Source organism: Miniopterus schreibersii, assembly GCF_964146895.1.
Source record: "Miniopterus schreibersii genome assembly, chromosome: 18".
Classification (NCBI taxonomy): Eukaryota; Metazoa; Chordata; class Mammalia; order Chiroptera; family Miniopteridae; genus Miniopterus; species Miniopterus schreibersii.
In genome coordinates, this window is record NC_138121.1 from 21,951,070 (window position 1) to 21,969,245 (window position 18,176).

The 18,176-nt window shown below is 46.4% G+C and overlaps 2 protein-coding genes across 2 annotated transcripts in view; one reads left to right on the top strand and one right to left on the bottom strand.

Annotated features, from left to right (window-relative positions):
• The window catches only part of WWOX (WW domain containing oxidoreductase), an 861,667-nt gene extending 853,266 nt beyond the window's left edge, over positions 1 to 8,401 (top strand). The window contains exon 9 of the mRNA XM_081118786.1: positions 7,166 to 8,401. Coding sequence (XP_080974912.1) covers positions 7,166 to 7,354 — 189 coding nt within the window. The 3' untranslated portion in view covers positions 7,355 to 8,401. The remainder of the gene's footprint in view (positions 1 to 7,165) is intronic.
• A 31-nt stretch (positions 8,402 to 8,432) lies between these two features.
• MAF (MAF bZIP transcription factor) overlaps positions 8,433 to 18,176 on the bottom strand; it is a 309,074-nt gene continuing 299,330 nt past the window's right edge. The window contains exon 3 of the mRNA XM_081118787.1: positions 8,433 to 8,496. The gene's annotated coding sequence lies outside the window, so the exon portion shown is untranslated. The remainder of the gene's footprint in view (positions 8,497 to 18,176) is intronic.

An 18,176-nucleotide genomic window follows, 5' to 3' on the forward strand; every position in this document is an offset into this window, starting at 1 on the left:
CTTGGTCAGAAGAGTACCTCCCACGCCACTGAAGCAAGTTCAAGTCGCACAATAGCAACAGGTCCCAGAAAGATGAAATCATTCTAAATTTTATTTACGCTTCCACTCTTTTGGGACCAGACATAAATCTTTCACATAACCCTCAGAACATAGATGGCAAGGATTCCGGGACAGGGAGAAGGTATGAAAAGGGCCTCATTTATTTCAAGGGAAAGTTCAGAACAGTCCGTTGAATTCCAAACACAAGTCCTGAAAGCCTACCAAGGTCACCCTGCCCTTAAATCCTGCTGAGAGCCTAAGCGGAAATCCCTCCCTGCCCGACCTTCCCAAAACAAACATGGCTTTGGACCTCTGTGGATGGTTGGGATGGACTACCTATTCCTCCCCCAAGCTTAAGGCTAGTGAAGACAAATATATTCTTTTGATTAAAAAATAATATATCATTTCCAACTTTCCATTCTGAACCTACTGGTCTCTGGGCTTGTTCCTGCAAATATTTCTCAGAGGAAAAAACAGCAACACTCCTGATATCCAGCTCACTCTGTCCTGGTCTTGGAGTCAGTGTCTGAAAACTCCATAAGGATCTTGCTAGAAAATTCATGTCTTATGTCAGGAAGAATGGTGGTGTCTCTGCATTTGGGGCATACTATTTGGGAAGCCTGAGCTGCAAATGAGAAAGGCTCTGTGTCACCTTGTACTTTCTCCCCAAATGGAGGCCTGTAGGGCTGGTGTTTCAAAGCTGTATCATATTTGTTTCCCTTCCAACTTCACTGAAGATATCTTTTGCAGTTGTGGGTTGTGGACCAATTGCATTTATGGCGATGACTTGGGATAGCCCATTGCTGAGCTCTCCCTCAGCCAACAACTACTATCAAGCCCTTTTCATCGACTGTGTCCCCAGTGCCACTGGGGGATGACCTTCCTTCACCTGCTGTGGGAGAGACAGTCCACTGAAAAGGAACTTCTGAGTTTATTCACATGTGTGAACCTGTTTTTAGCAAAAACTGTGTCTTTGTGGCAAGAGGTAAATATCCAAGCACACCGTCAAAGTCCATGGTGCTAGGGTGGCCACATTCTCTCCTGGGAGGCTAAGACTCTGAATGAGAGCGAAGAAAGCCTCCAGAACCTTCTCTCAGACTTTTAAAGCCTCCACAGTTAACAGCAAATATCCACTTTCTCGATCTTCTTTACTTTTTTAGTTTGAGAAACGGAGTGTATTTCCCTTCTATAATAAATGTTAAGAGCAGCCTGGGAGCGAAAACTCCTGAAAGCTGCAGGAAAGTTGTTTCCATGCACACACGCAGTATCTGCCTGTCCCTAAGCCCTGTCCCTAAACCTGCATTGTTTAAAGCCTTTGTAGGAATGAATTGTTCGGAATTTGCAGGAATTCATTTGTTAGCAATTCATTGAGGGGCGGGGGCGGGGTGTTGGATCAGAGTTTCCCCTGCAAAGCTGACCTGATGTGTCAACTATTGTCCTCCAAAAGGCCACGCTCACTTTACACGTACACGAATCTATAAGGTGGAGATTGCTTCAGTTTCGTTGGTTTTGATGTGGTTCAGTTCAGGCTTTGAAAAAAGTCTCTCATCCAGGAGTAGGTTCCTTCGCTGGGCCAGCCTGGCATCTAGAGGTGGTGTTTGTTCAGGGTCATTTGCTATTGGATCTTCTGAGGTTTCGCTGAGTCCTCACTTCTGTTCATCCAAATGGATATAATTTCAAGTTAGTTCACTGACTAAATCCACCACGGAAAAAGTCTCCTTTTAACATTTCTCAGGTGAACAGAGGGCAAACCCCACTTTTCATTTCAGGCCATGTCAAGGTGTCACACTGCGGCCGGGCATGGCCTGGCTAAGAAGGCAAAGAGGGCAAAGAGGCCCACCTCATCAGGAAACTTCCGTCACCTGTGAGACACAGAACAGGGACCGGGCAATATGCAAATACCTGTGTCACAGGCTGGGGCAGGAGGTTTCTATGGCAGCGTGTCTGAATTCTGCGGTGGGTCCACCAGAGCGATCGTCAGTGTGGCTTTTGGACAAGTAGCTTTTGATCGCTGATACTATGTGAGCTTCTCCACAGCTGGAGACGATAATTGTCCCTGCTCGTAAAGCTGTGCGGGGTGAGAATGTCGCGCTTGCAAAGCTTTCTGCATGGTGCCCGCCTGAAGAATTTTAAACTCCCCATAAATGCCAGCCGCGGCTGCCTGGTGAGCGGCCCCCGTTTGCAACAGGTCCACTAAAAAGCAGGGCCATTTGGAGGGTGGAGCCCTTCGAGGCGAGGCCTCTGTTCCCTGCTCTCTCCCACTCCCTCACATCATTTCGGTGCAAGCTGGCGTGTTGGTTGACTAGCACTTACTCCACGACCATGGTTCAGCGACACCAGCGTCACAGTGGAGGAAGAGGGCGGCTTGCTGGGTGTGGTCCTGCTAACGGGGGAGGCCCGGGAGCCTCATCCCTGCACGGACTGCCTTACTCTGCAGACTGATGCAACCCCTGGCAGCTTCGGCAGCTTCGAAGATTGTTCTCGGTAAGTAGGGAGCCCATAGCCTTTTGGAGCAGCTTGCTTTTGTGTGTTTTTAAAATCAGAGATTTCAACCGTAATTGCTTCGGAGGAATGGATGTGTATCGGCAGATGAACTCCAAAACACAGCGCTGCCCTTTGCCAGTCGAACGGTGACAAACTCTCCCCTCCAGGAGTGTCACCGGGAGACGGAGCGACGGAGAGGGTGTGCGTGCAGACACTCATTCCGCTCGTGACACGCGTGCTCCCTCCAAGGCTCTGTGATGGATTATCCGGCCGTGTTCTCGGGGCCACCGGGCAGGTGGCGGGTTCTGCGTTTGGGAAGTGTTTGTTTTGCCCAACAGACCCCAGATGAGTCACAGGGAAAGCCAGGAGGGTTTGAAGAGGCACCTGTCTTCTTTCTGCGATACCTGCTCACTTCAGATCGCCCCTTTGTCCGGGGAATTCAGCACAGCAACGGCTGCCCTCTTCCCAAGGGACTCTCCTGCCCTGCCGTGGCGTTCCAGGCCCAGTCTAAGTTCCCTGACACAGTCCTTTACGTATCGTTACTCTTTGCCAAAATTGATTCATTCGACATTTTCTGTGCAATCTCCTGATATCCGTAGGTCTGTAACAAAGCAATCTTAAGAACATCTAACTACGCTCAGAAATCATTGACTATATATAGATATTCTGTGACGGTGTCTACTTTTTATACATCTTGTAGTTACATCTACTTTAAGACAGGAATCTATTCTTTCTTTTAAATCAGCATGCATTTTAAAATAGAGGAACTCGAAAACTAAACATTAAGTGTGTGATATGTGTCCTTATTAAAACGTAAGTTATATTAGAGTACTAACCAATGCATTACGAATATCAATATGTGGGTGGTTAGATTACTAACCAATGCATTACAAATATCAATATGGGGGTGAGTTTTCCTTTACTGTATATTGTTTATTAGAAACCTCTGTACCTATTCCTTTAAAAGAGTCAATATTCATTTTGATTCCATGCTGACAGCTACAAATTGATGGCTAGCAGTTATCAAATAAATGTTGATGAAAAGCGGCTACTTAACATTTTCAGCCCAACGAAAGGTTTGGGAAGGATGGATAATTTAGGTCTCAGGGCCTCAACTATAAATAAACAGCAACTGCCTTCTCAACCCACCTTCCTGTAGTGGGAGACTGTGCTGCAAATCTGACAAATGATTTCTGAAGGGGAATGATGAACTTTTATTACCAAGATACTTTTAACTTAATCCCCAACAAGAATCGTGGGTAATTTTACATACACTATAAAGATAGATGGCACAGTCCTCCTCTGGCAGCTCACAAATGTTTGATCAGATCAGAAGTGGCATTCGGGAGTGATTAAAGATTCTGCTGGGCTTCCCAGAAATTCTCAGCCCTGTGCCAGCCACACCCTAACTCATTGCCAATTCTACAGGATGGAGACAGCCCACCCCAGCTCCCCTGATTAGCAGTTATGGAAGTCCTACGGGCTTCTGAGAAATTGTTCCCCCCAAAAAAATCGCTGAGGGAGACCCATAGCTCTAGCCAGCGTTTATATGTCAAGGTGTTGCTATTATTTTATCACAATGGATCAGTAAACAGCGGTGACAACCTGCAAGACATGGCTCAGATATTTTCTAACGGAGGAGTTGATAACGTTTCCTTTACTATGACTTTCATCTTTTCTGAATTATGTACCGATGCCCCCCCCCAAAGTGGTATGAAAGTCACTTGACGGTGATGAAAGTGCTCTTTTAAATTTATTTTTATCAGTTAGTTTCAAAATGTTTTATTTTGTATCTGCAGGGCCGGCCTGTTGACTAATGAGAGTTCCCTAATGTGGCTCAGTCTCATTCTGATGACAGGCAGACCCAAAAAATGATGAACCAAAAATTAGAACTTGTTATTAAACTGTCGTCACATCTGCTCATATAAAGATGTCACTCCGAGAGAGGCTGCCATCGGTGCAGCTGAAAAGAGAATTCCCCGAGAAGCCAAAAGGGTCGTGGGCTTGGGACTAAAATAGCTTGTCACTACTTCACTGTCCGGCAAGAAAGTAAAGTAAATTAGGTACCAGTTGAGCGTGAGCAGGAGAGGGAGACTTTCCCAAACACACAGTTGATCCTGGAGTGGAGGAGGTGATCTTTGCTTTCAGGTGCCCCTTCTGTCCCGTGTTCTTCTACAAAGCCAGAGCCACTCACGAAAGGAGTAAGATTGTGCATCACCCCAGGCCGTGTGGCAAGAGAATCAAAGTCGGCTCTTGATGAAAGATTGGGCTTTTCTAAAATGTATGGTTTTCAGCATGGTAGCCAAATTTAGGTGTATATGAAATGAGGTCATTGCAATTGCTCTCAGATTTCATGGAGGGAAAATGCAGGCCCCCGACTCCCTCATCAACGCAATTCTGAATCCATGCATGTGCAGAATTTCTTTGCAAAAAATACCATTCCAACAATGCAAGGGTGCAATACGATATCATTTTAGAAGGTCACAGTGGCAAAATATTACATTGGGTTTGGAAGAATTCCGCTCTCTGCTTTCCCAAGTGGCCTACTTTTATCTTTTCTCGGGATGGGTGGCACTCTGAAAGGCCAGTTTGTCCTGCTCTGTAAATGCCGATATTATAAGGCTCTCGAGTGGGGGCTGGGGAGCCTGGATTTGGGGATGAGCCGACTGAATTCTCTCACCCCTTAGAGTTGATGGTAAATCACCTGACCACTCTTTGGTGGTTTTGACAGCTGCAAAGTAAAATGGAAGTCTGAGATAGATATCCAGAAAACTATGCAAAACACCGTCTCCAACTGAACTCTGCTAAGAAGGGAGGCCAAGATGACATTTGGCTTGAGTTAGCAGTACGAACATCGCGATTCTTCAGTTTGTCTTTAGAGGCACTTTGCTTCCCCGCGAGATGCAAGGAGTCAGATAAGCCTCTCAAAGTTCTTCAGAGAAATGTATCAGGTGCTAAACAAAGTGTTATCAGGAACAATAATTCTGCGAAAAAAATATGGATGACATGAACTTATTTCCATTAGACCCGAGCCTCACAAATCAATTTCAAAAGAAAGAGCTGAATCCAAGAAAATAACTGGCTGTTTGAGGAGTGGGCATGGTGAGGGGGCCAGGGACCTAACAAACCAATTGCTATGTAATTAACTTCAAGGCCTGTCAGGAGTTCAAGTTCTGAACGAATGGGGCTTCTCCCAGGCCGTCAGGCAGCCAGCTCCGATCAGGACTCACGTCCCGACCCCACTCCCACTCCGCCCCCCACGCCTCCACGCAATCGTGTTCCTTGGCTGTATGTGACCATTTGGTTTTCACACGAATTCAGATATGACAACGGACCCTGACATTGAAGTTCCCCACAAACAAACAAACAAAACCCAAGTCTGTTTTGTAGCACTTTCCTAAAATCATAACATCTTGAGACCCTGATCCTCAGCATGACCTTGATGCCTAAGGGTTCTTGCCTGCAGTCATAGTGAACACAGACCAAACTACCCGGGGGGCATGGTTTTCCAGGAAGCATTCTTCTTGGGCACAATTTAAACCCTATAGGGGCAGAAAAATGGTAACCTTAGGGTGGACAGAAACTCATTTCCCCCTCAATCAAGTGTCCTTAGTGTTTTTCTAACAGTGACCTCACCCCCAGTTACCTTTCCTCACCCTCTTCTGCAATCCACCCCCCCACCAGCCTGTAATTAGTTGATGCAACAAGGGCTGTGATCACATAAATAATCGTAAGATGCCAGATAAACCGTATTGGTTTTAAATTAGAGCCGTGCCTACCGTGTCTCCCTACGAACCCCAGCCTATTATTTTTAATTACGGCTTGCAAAGCAAAGTGATTTCTTGCCCTCTTTACAGCATCCCTGACAGCATCCTGTCAGCCGGGATGCTATGGTGCCTCCCCACACAGCCCTAGCCACAGCGCCAACTGCTACTCAAAAGGTGAACTGAAAGTGAGCAGTGGCACTCATTGCAACATGTGGGATGACTATGACATTTAGAAAAAGGTTTTCATAGGCTCTGGGTGAATTAATAAGTGTGTCTGCGTGAGACACGTATGCATGGCGAGGAATCTGCGTATATGGGTTTTGAACACCTCAACACAGCATTGCAAACCCTTCCCCCTAACACAGCATTGCAGCACCCTGGGCAAAGCGTAAAGGAGAGATCTGGCACCAGTCCTGCCTGGGTTTTCTGCCTGATGGGCCATTATTAGAGCTGTGGATTTACTTCAGACAGAAGGTTCTAGAAACATCTTGGTGTCAAAACGCATTTTGCACCGAGAAGTCAAGGGGCGGGATGGATGTCTTCTTGCGTGTTCAGAAGGATGCCGTCTTTTGCTCTTTGCTGGGGCGAGAGGGCTGATGTGGTTTACTGATGCACGTGTTTATTTCCAAAGCCTTCTCCGAGGCGAGGTGTAAAGAGTCTGGCTCGCTTTCCCAGGACGCTCACGTCCTACCTTTTGCAGCCCTGCGCTGAGTTCATGCCCTTGGCCACGCTGAGATCCAGGGGCACCTGGGCCGGGTAGGGAGGGGCTTGCCAATTCCCAGTCAGAAGAAAGTCATCTCATCACCTCTTTTCTTAAAAAAAAAAAAAAATATATATATATATATATTTTATGGTCTCTCCCCTTTGATTTCCAGCAACAAGGAGCTGCCACCACCGTCTACTGCGCCGCTGCTCCCGAGCTGGAGGGCCTGGGAGGCATGTATTTCAACAACTGCTGCCGCTGTCTGCCCTCCGCGGAGGCCCAGAGGGAAGAGACAGCCCGGGCCCTGTGGGCGCTCAGCGAGAGGCTGGTCCAGGAGGGGCTCGGCAGCCGGGCCCGCTAGGTGGGAGCGCCAGCAAGGACCCGCGCGCGCCTCGCTGCCAACGTGGGCCCTCCCAGCTTCTTACCCAAGGGCCTTCCCGCGTCCCTCCGACACCGATCTGCCAGAGCAAAGGAAATGCGAGTCGTCGCAACGGACTGGAAAAATGTTAGTTACCAATGGGAGGCACGGAGTTCATTCCAGGGGCAAAGGGACGATGACTCTCCTCTGGGGCCGGCCTAGGCCTGGGTCCTTTGCTTTCCTGGCGGTGGCCTGTTTGAACGTGAATGCTTAGCTGATATGCAGGGTCCTTGGTTCACTGTAGAAGTTAGAGCAAGTCCGTCTGTTTCGAATAGTCCGGTGCCTCCTGTCCCACCCAGCCACCGCCACAGCCACGGCCTCCAGTGGCCACACGGCGGCCAGGCGCTTTCTCCTGTCTGGGGAAGAAAAAGTGAGTGTTTAACCTTCTTTGCTGCTGCATCGATCCGGGAGATCATCGTTTCATCCACTCCGACCAAGTCCAAGTGGGCTTGGCAACTCCTGGGGAAAGGCCTCTGAACCTTGTTCCCATCAGCCAAGGTGGAGGTGACACTGTGACACTGAGAAAACGGTGGCGTAGACGGAGGCAGCAGTCCTTTGACTCCCTTGCCAAACGATCCAAAAATTCTTTAGAGATTATAGCAAATGAATTTTGCCAAGTATCCCCCCGCCCCCGATACCCTGACAGGCAGGAAAGGAAGGAAGCATTGTGTCCGTAGGAACTTACAGGATAATTTCAGGGTGGCGGTAAAAAGTCCTTCCCTACATTTCTTCATTCACAGTTTCAAGAAGCAACGTGATGGTGGAGGGTCCCGGCCGCGCGGTGCTTCTGCTTTAGCGTTCCCCCTGCCATTCCTGCGACCCCTCCCATCCTACGCTTAATAAAAGAGCATGCTCGAATATCATCACCTGAAGTTTGTCTTGTGTCTTTAAGTGTTTGCTACAGTTTTGGTTTTTTGTTTTGTTTTGCTTTTTTAGAAAAGAAATCTAGAGGAAAAATAAAGCGTTTCTTGTAGACGCCAGGGAAACACCGCTCTCGTTTCTTCTCTGAGTTTTTTTGTTTTGTGCTTTGTGGCTGTCGGTGGCCCAGGTTGTCTCACGCAATGAGCATGCCAGCATCATATTTTCTGTTGAAGAAAGAAAGAAAAAGAAACATGACTGTTGTTTAATTTCACCTTAAGAGGTTTTGTTATTACTTACAGTGAGCTATTGCAGTCGTCAATGGTCTGTTCCCCCTGTAATTACCAAGTTCTTGGTGATTAGACAATATCTCTGTTAGAATGTGGGCGATTTGGAGGTTCTTTCCCATTCAGCCCTTTTGCACTGACACCTTGGTTTCTAGGGATGTGAAAAGGTCCAATTTGGCAAGATAGAGAAAATGCATCTGCTAAAATACCAAGAAAGTGGGGGCAGGACGTGTGTGTCGGTGCTTCTCCCCTTGATAATGGCACCTTCGAGCCACACAGCATCATGAACTGCGGGGCCTCTGTCTCTGTGGCACAGTCCAGTCAAACACCATTGCCTTCCAGGGGCCCAGAGCCTGACTACTTCCTCTGCTCTGGCTATGTTCTCCCTTACAAAATCCTTGTTATCATAGCTTCTTTAAAACCGTGAATCAGATAATGTCACTTTTCTGGTCCAAACCCTCCAGTGCTTTTGAGGTAGACTCTCTGAAAAAGTGACCATCATAATTCTACCCCCAGTCTCCACATCATGACTGGTCATCTCCCACACTGACTCTGGCCTTGGCCGCATGACTTGCCTTGGCCAGTTTGGAGAAGTGCTTGTGCATTGGAGATTGCCCTTTCTTGCTGCTCTCTGGAAACTGGCAGCCACCAGCTAGCCTGCTGCATGATGAAAGACACCTGGTCGCTACCGGAACTGACATCAAACTAACCATTAGGCATGCGAGTGAGACCATCCCAGACTGCTCAGCCCCAGCCAGACCAACCCCGATGGGAAGAGACTCTTCATTCAGCCCACAGACTGGCAAAAAATAAAAGTTTGTTATGTGAAGCCACAAAGTTTCAGGATTACTTGTTACACAGCAAACGCTAACTGATACAACTTCTCATCTCACTGAGCAAAGTCCAAATTTTTACCATAGCTGAGGATTTCTTTCATAACATGGTCCACATCTTGCTCTCTGATCTCAGGTTCTAGTACTTTCTTTTCACCTACTACATGTAGCCACTTCAGCCTCTTTGTAGTCTTGAAATATGCCAAGTATCCTTACTAGGCAAGGTCTTTATACTTGCTGTTCCCTCTGCTAAAGTGCTTTTCTTCCAGAGACTTGCATGGCATCCTCTCACACTGAATTCTGATCCCTGCTCAAAGGTTACCCCCTTTCTGAGAAGGTGACTGCCTTCACAGTGGCATCCCATGCATCCTTATTCTTTATTTTTTCCACAACACTTGATACAGTTAGACACATTATGTGTCTATTTTCTATTTTCTCTCTCCACCACCTATAATATAAACCCCACTCGATTCATCTATTTTGTTCACAGCTGTAGTCACAGTGCCTTGAATTGCTCCTGTCTCATAGAAGGTGCTTAATAAATAACTATTGAAGGAAAGAGTGATTCTTGGTGACCAGGCATTATATTCATGAAAATAATTCCCATGATCATGGAAATGATAGCGAGCCACACACTGTGCTAAGCAGGCTGCAACATTATATCTGATTTCTAATGTGGCCATGACCCTACCAGGTGGCCCTCCTCTTCCTGTCCTATGGATGAAGAAACTGAGGCCAAGATGTTTTACAATTTGCCCTTGTCCATGCAGTTAACAAGTGGCAGAGTCAATTACTGGTTTGGTTTGATTTCAAAGTCACGCCTCTTCCCTGCACCAATGCCGCTGCTCCTTGAATGAGTTAGACATGTCCTTTCCAAAGAGACGCATCACCTTGAGATCTCAGGTAAGCAGAGAAGTGACTTTATGGGTCTGACTCCAACTAAGCTTTAAGCATTTGGTAAAGGTGGAATTCGAGCCATGGCAAAGAAGACCCTGGGGTATCATCAGCCAAGGTGATGTTTCAAATATCAGAGAGACCCAAAAGAGAATCTACAGGCCGCCTGCCTCCTTGTACTGTTCAAGTATGTGCCCACTGATTCCCTTGTGTGTCCTGCACCAGGCATGAACGGTGAGGTTTGGGAGGAACTTGACAAGGGAAGGTGAGTATTGCCCGAAAGCAAGAGGATCCCTAAGTTTGATAGACTAAGCCTTCAATCAATCAATCATTTAACAAACAAGTACTGAGTGCTACACAGTGGAAATTCAAAGTTTAGGGTAACCTCTCTCACAGCTCCTGCTACAAAGGAACTTACATATCATGTCTGTAGGAGTCTTCACAGCGCATAAGGCCCTAATCAACTTTATCAAAAGTTCTCCAGGGTACTTGAAGATAAACCGAGGCCCCAGAACAGCACCCAGGCCACCTCTTGCCTACTCTGCCCTGAATCCACTCAGTCAGACACACCTGTTCCTGAGAGCCATTTCTCCTGCCAAACACATTAATCTTACTTCTGATTTCATGGGGAATTCCTGGACAGCTGAGCAAGCAGGTGGCACATGGCCTCACTCCTTGTTTAGCTTATTCGAAGCCCAAGGCTATTGCTTACCATCTGTCATGATTTATTTATGTACATGTATAGATAGATAGATATGTAACATATTATATATGTAATATATACTTTAATTATGTAATAATAATCCCACTCTACCATCATCACTACTACTAATTGTAGATACTATTTATTGAGCATCTACTATGTGCTAGTTGCTGGTCTTGGAAAATTATATCCATCTTATTTTATACTGAGATGCTGAAAGTGTGGTTTACAAAGTGGCCTATCCACAGCCCCATAGCTCTGGTAAGTATCAGAGTCAGTGTTTGAATCCAGGTTATGGCCTTTGCACCCATGTGCCTTCCACTACATCGCACTGTTAATGGGTGGCCTCTAGACCAGCAGTATATGTGTATTAAATTTATGCAACAAGTGAATTTTTCACAAAGAGGACTATTTGGTATCCTACCTAAGCATTGGGTCTGGCTCTCGTCCTGGCTCCCAATGCCTCGTATAAACTTTACAAATGGTTTCTGTACATGCCCTTTTTCTAGCAACATGGCCTCAGCTCCATAGACTCTTTCTCCTGTTCTGGTTGTGAACAGGTCTGCAGGTGGCCTTGTTTCCCTGCACTTAGCTTCTGATGGACTCAATGCCCAGTGCTCTCCACCTTTACCCCAGTGCCACAGAACCGCCCAGAACGGGAAGAGCTGAGCCGGCTTCTCTGCACTCATGTTCTTTCGAGTGGCTCTCTCTCTCCCTGAGTTTCTTAAACCCAAAAGGCAGCCAGTTTCCACTTTCACGGCTGATTAAGGGAGGCCTTTCTGCAACTTTTCAATGGTAAATAAGAAATTGAAGCATCCCCGGCAATGACTGAAGCTGTGGCTTGTGGTTTTGCTCTTTAAAATGGGGTTATGGGTGGTTTTGTTTTGAGCTTCAATGTAGGAGGCCTGATTGCTTTCATTAGGGTCAGCACCGGGCCAGAGAGCCTGGCCTGGCAAAACGGCTGATTCTTCTGGTCAGCAGCAGGTACCATTTTTAGACGTTAATATTGAAAACAGCATCTAAAATAGCAATACTTGTCTTGTGTGTTAACTCTTGGTGCCTTTCGCCATTCACTGGAAAAACTGCTCCGAATTATGTCTGCTGATATGTTTTTATTGATTTTAGATAAAGGGAAAAAGAGAGAGATAAACATCGATCGGTTGCCTCTGGTATGCGCCCCGACTGGGGATCGAACTGCAACTTTTTGGTGTACTGGGCGATGCTCCAACCTACTGAGCCCCCCAACCAGGATGAGAGAGGCAATGTTTTAAAAGAAAGGCTCCACTGTTCTAACAGATATTTTCAGTCTATGCTTATTACCTTTCAAGTCTTCATATTATTTGGTTTCATTCCCCCTTTTTAAGTCCCTCGCCCCCGAAATTTATCTTATTTGTCTGTTTTCACAGTTATTTTAATGGATACCTAATAGATCATCTTACTGGTGGGTCCCTATTTGGAAACTCCTATTATGGGAGCTTCAGGTTATTTCTGGTGTTTGCTGTTAGAACTAAAGGCTCAGTATCTTTATGCACAACAGGGCTCTCCTCTTAATTTACCTCCTCAATATACATTTGCAGAGCTGAAACTATCTGGTTCCTATTTGGTTCCTGCCGCATACTGCCTGTCATGTGTGATCTGGAAGGGTTCCAGCCAGCAGAACATACAGGTTTCTGTTTTCCAACAACCTTGTCAGTGTTGGGTGTTACCAGTTATTATTATTTTTTTTACATATTTTAACTTTATATTGTCACAATCTATAACCATTTATATAAAATGCTCCTCTTGTACTTTACTGGAAGTACAAGCATTTTGTCTTTCATTTTCCCACTGGCCCAGGTTCACAATTTTAATTCGAGTGGCGCTTCTGGGTGACAGAATGCCTCGCCGAGACCAGAACCAGCCCCCGAGCCTCTTGGGTTCATCCTGGCTTCTGTATTTACCCCACTAGCAGCAGCACCGTCCACTTCCACGAAACGTGCCAAACCACTCAGAGAGATTGTCTCCCGTCTGAGCTGATCTGCTTACAAGGCCATGCCCTCCTGCGTCTTAGGTGCAAGAGGATAAAAGCTTCCTTTAATTTTCCAAATAGGGCTATGCAAATCGAGGCTCTCCCTCACTCCTTCAGATCAAAGAGGCCCCCTGTCTTCCTCGGCGGCTGTCCTGAGCCCACGGGGTGTTCGCCAGGGGCCTGTCCTGTTCCTCTGGAACTCCGACGGTTTCTCGTTTGATGCCAGGCACCCCAGATGGGGGACTTCTCTTCCCTCGGGTGTCACTTCCTGAGTGCTCAGGCGCTGAGCTGAAGTGCTGGTTTTGTTCATTTACATCTCACGACTTCTGAGTTAGATGCGAACTGTCCCCAGTTCACCGACGAGGACAGCGTTTGAATCCTGGGGCCACCGCTTCCTTTGTGATGCTGTCCCGGTAATCTCACCTCTCTGGGCCTGTGCGTCTACAAACCGCTCCTCACTTGTGGTTTCTCTTACCCTCCCAGCTCCGTCTCTCCCTTGCTTTCCTGCCTATATACGGCCTTGTTTGGACTCCTCTCTCCTGAACCCACGTGGGCTCTGTCAGGAACCTGCCTGAAAATGGTTTTGTTCTGTCTCTATGTCCACTAAATGGGACCTGCGAGATTGGTTCAGGGAAAGAAAAACAAAAAAGTCCTATCATGGCATTTAAATACAGCCGATCTTAGAGATAACTGCTGAAGAATTTTCTTTAAATAAGATGTACTGTGTTTTTATTAGTTAAAATGAATGCTCAGCATTTAAACTGGGAGAGGGGGATCAGAAAAGCAAATGCGGCCACAGTCCCACCACTCGAAGACAACCGCTGTAGATATTCTGCTATGTTTCTTTGCTTTTTCAAAATGCATTTTAAAGTTTACTTGTAGCTTTTTAAGTTTTAGTTTTATATAGTTGGGATTATACTCTATACCCAGTTTTATATATTTCAAACTAAATAAATCCTTGATAAGCCTTTTAATGCCTCTAAGAGCCTGCATTCAGTGAGCAGCTCTACCATATATTGGAGAGTTATGGTTCCCTGACCACTGTATTTCATTAATAGAAATAATGCTTCATTAAATATATTTGCATAAGATTTGGGGGATAGTCTGATTATTTTCTTACATGGCAAACACGATGGAAAATTTTTAAGTCTCTGGGCACCTACTGGCAAGAAACCTTTCCTGGGCTGCGCACGTGGCTGGTTTTGATCTGTGCCAAGAGCTTCCTTGGAGAAAAGCGCGTGTGTTCTCACCCGGGTGGGTTGCTGTGGCCTGGTTCACTTTCCCCGACACCCCGCCTGTCTGGTGCGTGGGGCTCCTCTCCCTCGGGGCGGCCCGTTCAAGTCCCGGGTGGGGAATGCTCTCTCCCTCTGGAGCCAAGACAGGAGTGGGCAGGAGCTTTGTGTCAGCAAAATAGAAAAAGGCTGAATGCGAAAGAATCGAGCTACGCTTGGCTTCGGCCGGTTTTGCCAGGCTTTTGAGACTGTTCATAGTTCTGCTGCTGAAGAACCTACTGAGAAAGTTTGAAGATTTTCGTGGCCATGTTGGTGACTGTTCAGAATTCCTGGCCCGGTTTTCTGAGACAGGGCTTGCCCTTAGCCGTGGTCCCTGGGAATTTTACCTGGTGTGGCCTAGATTCGAAGGGCTTTATGATGAAGTCCCTGTCTTCACTCTTATCAGTGGCTCCCTTCAAACCCACTTCAGGGAGAAAGGCTGAGCAGATCATCTTAGATGATTTAGGAAAAATTCCAGATTACCCTGTTTCCTGAACAAGATTCCAGAACCTTCTAGAAGCCTGCATAAATCTCCCTAAATATTCCCAAAGCCTTCACAGCTTTAACACTCTCAAAACATAGAAGTAAAAGACATGGGGGGAAAAAAACCCACACACATATATAGTAAGATATAGATATTGATACATATAGGGTGTCCCAAAAAATGTATACACACACTATGAATACTTATAAAGTCAGTGTTTATTAAAATACATTTTATTTTCAAAATTTTGCTATCAGCTATTAAAGTGTGTATACTTTTTTGGAGACACCCTATACACATATCTATATATCTCTCTATATATTTAATCTCAGTGTAAAAAGGGTATTATTAGCAATAATTGGTACTGTTTAAAATAAAATCACAATGAGCATTATTAATAAAACATACCGGATGCTTTGACCCAGAAATTCAAGTTCTAAATATTAATCTAATCCAAGCCTGTACAGTTAAGAGTGTGTGTGTGTGTGTGTGTGTGTGTGTGTGTGTGTGCATGCCTGTATGTAAAGGTGTCAGGAGCTTTGGAATTCAAAGGCTGCATTAACATACTAATGAATCTGAGAAATCCCACTATTAAAAACAAATAAACTATTTAACTATGTTTAACTCCAAACCCTGTGAACATAGGCCACTGTTTTTGTTTTGTTTTTAAGATACCTGTTTGTTAACAGAATCAATAGTGTTTTCTAGGACATAAAGAAATGTTTTTCTTAAAGCAATAATTAATAATAATAATAATAATGAAAATTTGAGATCAATTTCAATACCCAGCAGTTGGAGGCAGGGCTCTCCGGTTATCATGAACTGATACTGTGAAAGAAATTGAATTGACTGAAATGATGGTTTCAACATATTAGGTGAAAAATATAGGGTATAAAAGCGTTCATAGGGTATGATCTCATTGTTGTTAAACAAATATATATATTTGTGGTTTTGTACGTATAACTTATGTATTAAGAGACAGAGAACTGAGAGGACTAGTGAACAGTGTTTACATGGTTAGCTCTGGGAAGAGGAAATGTGGGTGACTTTTTCCTTTATTCTTACCTATATTTCCCCCATTTTCTGCAATGAAAGTACACCCTGATACAAGTTCTAAAACAAAGACGAAACAGGCTAAGATTGTAACGCATGCCCACTGCCTCTCTAGGCATGACAGTGCAGCTATGGGCTGACTCCAGCTCAGCAACTGGCCCTCTAGAAGGTTCTCTTGGGCCGACACCGTCACACAAATGAAATGGCTTTCAAGTTCACAGGAAAGGGTTGGGGAGTTTGGGCTGCCTCACACAAAGAGAAATACTTTTGAAAAACAAAAGCGGGCAGATGATTTGGGGTCATTTAATTTTTTTAAATAACTTGGGGGCTGTCTGACTTATACCTTTCATTGCTGTGTGTGTCTAAACACCACTCCCAGCGGCTTTGGACAGGTGAGGATTTGACAAGAGGCTTTCCTCCCCTAGCGCCTGCTACTCTGCAGAGGCTGAATAGCGTCCTCTCAGGGCTTCCCCCAGGGTGCACTTTCACAGAACTCGGAACAGGAGGATCATTTCCATAGGCTCTAGTGCGGACGGGGCGCCCTGGAGTTGTGCAAAAGGGACCTGGTTTTTCCTTCCAGCAACACTGTGCTGGATTTGGGATGGGACATGGTGGGTCACACCAGGGTGGGGCAATTGAGGGGTAAAGAAGAACGGAAATGCTCTTGGAGAAAGAATATAATGCGTGCAGTAGGCAAAGCCCAATCAGACATGTTCCTGCCCCCGCCTCCACCCAGCTTTGGGACCCTGATGCATTAACTTTCCTCTAAAAGAGCTTCAGCACCCAGGCACGTGGACCTGTGAGGCTAAAGGCTCCGTTAAGGACCTGGTCCATCGCAGAAGTGTAGTAACTTCAATTTAAATCTTTCCCCTCTAGACTAGAATGACACTCCTGCCCCCTGTAAGCAGGGCTGGATGGGCCATGAACACAGCAGTGCCGGTAACTCGTTTTCAGGGGACAGCCTTGCAGGAGCCCAGCGCTCACCTAGAAGACAGGCGTTTTGCAGGTGGCCTCTTGATGGCCTGTTAAGAGCTGCCCGGGCCCCACGTCGGCCGTTAGAGCTCCCCGCCTGGCCTGTGGGGTTCACCCTGCACTCTGAGGGGGCTGCCCGCCCTGGCCCAGAGCACAGGAGCCATAAAAGTGTCAGAAGATTATGAAGAGCACCAAGCAGGGGCCGGCTGTCCTGCGCTGGGCAGTGAGGGGGCACTAATGCTGTGCAGCGGGGGGGTGGCTCGGTACTTCCATCTGTCTGTGGGGACAGGAGTGAGCAGAGGGCAATGAGACCCGGGCAGTCGGCTCGTTCCTGGCACCCTGGGCTTGCTAATTGAGCCATCCGGAGGAGTCTCCAGCAGGCCAGGGCTTGTCCCTAGGCAGAGGATCTGATGATGACACCTTGGGCCGGGACAACTTCTCTCCATTTCAAAGGACAAGGTGCTGAGTTGTGCCCTAACCTCATGGCGAGACAGGACCTAAATTCACTTTCTCATAACACGAGCTGGTTTCTGAGGCTCTGAGCTCGCAGCAGCTTGGGCAGGAATTTAACTCCATTTTTATAGGCTTTTGCACGTAGTGTTCGGCACACAGCCCTACCATCTAATTAAAAGGGACTCATCCATTTGCAGGATAGTAGCTTGTGGGAGAAGAGTATTATAAAAACACTACCCTGATGCCTCCATTGTGAAGAGGTAAAGGTAAATCACCCAGTGAGGGGATTAGCATTTAGTCATAGACTTGCCGAGTGAACCTGTAGAGAAGTCTGCTTTGAGAAACACCCCTGGTTCTTATATAGTTAACTTTCTAGGACAGAATTGCACAGAACCTTTTTGAGGGGTGGATGCAGGAAGAGGTGGTGACAAAGGAAGCTCTTTCCAACACCCTGACTTGGCCGTGACTTTTTTGTACTGTGGCCTGGCTAAGGTGGGCTCCTGTGGGTCCCACTGGCAGTGACAGAGGGAATGCACAGGTGTGGCCAACAGATGTAACTGAGGAGGCAGGACTGTGGCTCAGAGTGAGCCATCCCCCTCCTGAGCACTAGCCCAGCCCCTGGGCTGGGTGGCCTTGAGCAAACTGGGCGATCCTTAGTTTTAGCACGTGCAAAAACAGACCCTTGATTTCAAAGATGCTCCAGCCCTGGAAACTGTGCATACAGTGGAATAGGCATGGCTTAAACCCTGCTTCTACAGCTGAGCAAACTTCAGCAAGAAATTATGCTTCTCTGTGTCTGCAATTTTTCTTTGTAATCCTCATCTGAGAATATTTTTTCCATCGCTTTTCAGAAAGAGTGGAAGAGAGAGAGAGAGAGAGAAACATCGATGTGAGAGAGACACATCAATTGGTTGCCTCCCACATGTACCCCGACCAGGGCCGGGGAGGA